The sequence below is a fragment of the Cajanus cajan genome, chromosome 4 (genome assembly GCF_000230855.2).
Source record: "Cajanus cajan strain Asha chromosome 4, NIPB_CcT2T_4, whole genome shotgun sequence".
NCBI lineage: Eukaryota > Viridiplantae > Streptophyta > Magnoliopsida > Fabales > Fabaceae > Cajanus > Cajanus cajan.
In genome coordinates this window covers 61,231,042-61,234,795 of record NC_138520.1, presented here as the reverse complement: position 1 = coordinate 61,234,795, position 3,754 = coordinate 61,231,042, and the positions used below count along the sequence as shown (strand labels likewise).

The window sequence follows — 3,754 nt, the reverse complement described above, 5'->3', positions numbered from 1 at the left end:
CACTCCCAACTAGTTTCCCTTTCAGTTCAGGAGAGATGTTCCCCTGCGCTGTCTCATAATGTTTCATGTGCATTTTTGTAGCTTTATTGGAAGGGTAGACTTTTGAAACTCTTGCAATCTTGCATGCTGTTTCACTTTCACTCCCTCATCTATAACTGCTAGGCTCATGTGAACCATTAATTGTGTGCTTTTTTCATATCACTTCTCTTTGCTCTCTCCAAGATCTATCTGCTCACCACCTTTCCTATTATGCTTGTCGTTCATATCTCATTTTACTCTAAGCCTTCATCAACTTTTTAATATCTCAAAAAACCCTTCTTGTATATCTGATTTCTGTGTCTTCACCCCATGGCCACCCTTTTAAAAATCTTGTCTTTTTTGGTGTTCCTTTTGATCCCAGTTTCATCCCAGGTTGATCAGCTTCTCTATGCTGGATTCAAGGATGTGGGTGCTAGCAACCTAACCTTGAATGGTGTGGCTGAGATAGAGAAAAATGGAATCCTCAGGTTGACAAATGAGACCAGTAGGTTATTGGGTCATGCTTTCTACCCATCTCCTTTTCAGTTCAAGAACTCCACCACTGGTAAAGTTTTCTCCTTTTCTTCCTCTTTTGCCCTTGCTATTGTCCCTGAGTACCCCAAGCTAGGTGGCCATGGTTTGGCTTTCGCAATAGCAACTTCCAAAGATCTCAAGGCCCTACCTAGCCAGTACCTGGGACTTCTCAATGCCACAGATAATGGTAACTTCTCTAACCACATCTTTGCTGTTGAGTTTGACACTGTGCAAGACTTTGAGTTTGGGGACATTAATGATAACCATGTTGGAATAGATATCAATAGCATGCAGTCCAATGAATCTGCTAATGTTAGTCTAGTTGGTCTCAATCTCAAAGGTGGGAAACCCATTCTAGCTTGGGTTGATTATGATTCTGTGTTCAATCTTGTCAATGTTTCACTTTCTGCAACTTCATCCAAACCCGATAAGCCAATTCTGTCCTTTAATGTGGATCTCTCACCCTTTCTTCATGATACTATGTATGTTGGGTTCTCTGCATCAACGGGTTTGCTTGCTAGCTCTCATTACATTTTGGGTTGGAGCTTTAAAATCAATGGACCAGCACCACCCCTTGATCTCTCTTCTCTCCCACAGCTTCCACAGCCAAAGAAGAAACACACGTCTCTTATAATTGGGGTTTCTGTCTCAGTTGTTGTTATTGTGTTGTTAGCTATAGCATTTGGCGTTTACTTGCACAGAAAAATGAAGAACGCTGATGTGATAGAAGCATGGGAGCTTGAGGTTGGGCCACATAGGTACTCCTACCAAGAGCTCAAGAAGGCCACTAGGGGTTTCAAGGACAAAGAGCTACTTGGGCAGGGTGGTTTTGGCAGAGTTTACAAAGGAACATTGCCAAATTCCAAGATCCAAGTAGCCGTCAAGCGTGTTTCACATGAATCCAAGCAAGGCCTGAGGGAATTCGTGTCGGAAATAGCTAGCATAGGGAGACTTCGCCACCGGAATTTGGTTCAATTACTTGGCTGGTGTCGCCGGCGGGGTGACCTCCTGCTTGTGTATGATTTCATGGCCAATGGGAGCTTGGACAAGTACTTGTTTGATGAGCCAAAGATTGTGTTAAGTTGGGAGCAGAGGTTCAAGATCATAAAGGGTGTTGCTTCAGCTCTTTTGTATCTTCATGAAGGGTATGAGCAGGTGGTGATACATAGAGATGTGAAGGCCAGCAATGTGCTGCTAGATTTTGAGCTTAATGGAAGACTAGGTGATTTTGGTTTGGCAAGGTTGTATGAACATGGAGCCAACCCCAGCACCACAAGAGTGGTGGGTACATTAGGCTATTTGGCACCTGAGTTGCCTAGGACAGGAAAAGCAACTACTAGCTCTGATGTATTTGCATTTGGGGCACTTTTGCTTGAGGTGGCTTGTGGGCGTAGGCCAATTGAGCCTAAGGCATTGCCAGAAGAGTTAGTTTTGGTGGATTGGGTGTGGGAGAAGTACAAGGGGGGGAGAATACTTGATGTTGTGGACCCCAAACTAAATGGCCATTTTGATGAAAAGGAAGTGTTGGTGGTGTTGAAATTGGGGTTGTTGTGTTCAAATGATGTACCTGCTGCTAGGCCTAGCATGAGGCAAGTGGTGAGGTATTTGGATGGGGAAGTTGAGGTGCCAGAGGACTTGAGAAAGCCTGGTGGAGATCTGAGTCACCAAGAGGGGTTTGATGAGTTTTTGCACTCACTTGCTTCTTCTTCCTTTGATAAGATGAGCTCAAGCTCCAATTTTGGAAATAGGGACATGGATACTAGTTTTCTTTCCTTTGCTAATTCATCTCATTCGCTTCTCCAGGGTAGAGGAGAAACAAGGTGATTCTGCTGCACTATACTAGGATGGATGGATATACACTTTCTTTACTTGTCAACACTTTAGAAATTTCGTTTGTTTTAACATGCATGATGCCTCAATTATAGTGAATTTTCAACATGATGAAATGAAATGGGAAAATTAGTGAGTTACAAATTTTATTGTGTCCCTCGTGGGTACCTCATTGTGTTAAGTCGTTTTCTCCCCCTTCATTTCTTAACACAGCTTGGCAAATCTTGTACCTATTAATGTGCATTTTTTTGTGCTTACTTTCTGCATTGTGTGTCTTATGAAAGGATAAATATTAATAGCATAGATTTGAATTGCAATTAATGGTAATACACTAATAGTTGCGTGTTGATCACCATTCACCAAGATTATGGATAAATATCATCGATGCAATTGTGGTTATATATAGAAACTTTTAAAATCACAATATTATTATAGTTGCAATCATAGATACAGAACTTGTGTACTAGTATAGGTGTATCCATACCACTTCTTGGGTATGGCTGCAACAATAAATGTGTTGCAGATCAATTTTATTTATTTATTTTTATTGCAGATCAATTTAGTAATGGATGAAAAAAAGAGAAAGACGTGCAAATCTCCAAATATGATTGTCCAAATTTTTGCAGGAATATTAAGTTATTTTGTTGTACACATTTATGATACCAAGATTCCAATTTCTAGATTTACCTGCCTTGCACGGATTACCAACCTTCCACCTCTACTATATGATAATCATGTATTGCGAATAAAAACTACGTAACCATTGTGTAAACTGCAACGGTAGCTACTTAATTCAGAATATATTAAAAATAAAAGGTGAAATTTTAATCTTGCAATTTCTTTTAGCATATCTGGATTTGAAGGGTCAAGTTTTCACGTCAAATCACAGATCATCCAAAACACACTATAATATGGTACTCAAATCACGTAGAAGACACATAACTATCTCTCGGTTGCATCAATTTAATGCATGTATGGGTGTCAACCACAAATTCAAACATGCTATTTATATAGCATAATAAAATATATACAATAAAAAATGTCATGCTCGAAGTGGATGGGGTGATGAATATTAACTAAATTGTTGTGAGGCTTGAACTGATTGTTGACTTGACTAATCACCCGAATACTTTAATTTTTGTTAGGCTAATTTTATGAACAACATGTGGGTACTTAGAAATAGCATTCTAGTATACAAATCAATAATAATTTCATAAAAGTGACAAGTAAGTAATAAATGCATACTTTTCACAGCTACATTGACATCTCTATCTAACTCAATATGTATGAGTTTTTGTACGATTATATTTTAATTTAATGACAACTTTCATCTTAATTTTAATTATAAGTAACAAAAGATAAATCTTTAACA

General features: G+C 39.0%; 1 protein-coding gene across 1 annotated transcript; it reads left to right on the top strand.

Annotated features, from left to right (window-relative positions):
• Positions 1-2,685, top strand: LOC109792347 (L-type lectin-domain containing receptor kinase S.4). Its single transcript, XM_020351751.3, has one exon. The coding sequence runs from the start codon at positions 349-351 to the stop codon at positions 2,374-2,376; it is 2,028 nt and encodes a 675-aa protein (XP_020207340.2). The 5' UTR covers positions 1-348; the 3' UTR covers positions 2,377-2,685.
• Positions 2,686-3,754: the final 1,069 nt, after the last annotated feature.

Coding starts and splice junctions, on each gene's coding strand:
- LOC109792347 (XM_020351751.3), top strand. CDS start 349: ATGGCCACCCTTTTAAAAATCTTGTCTTTTTTGGTGTTCCTTTTGATC.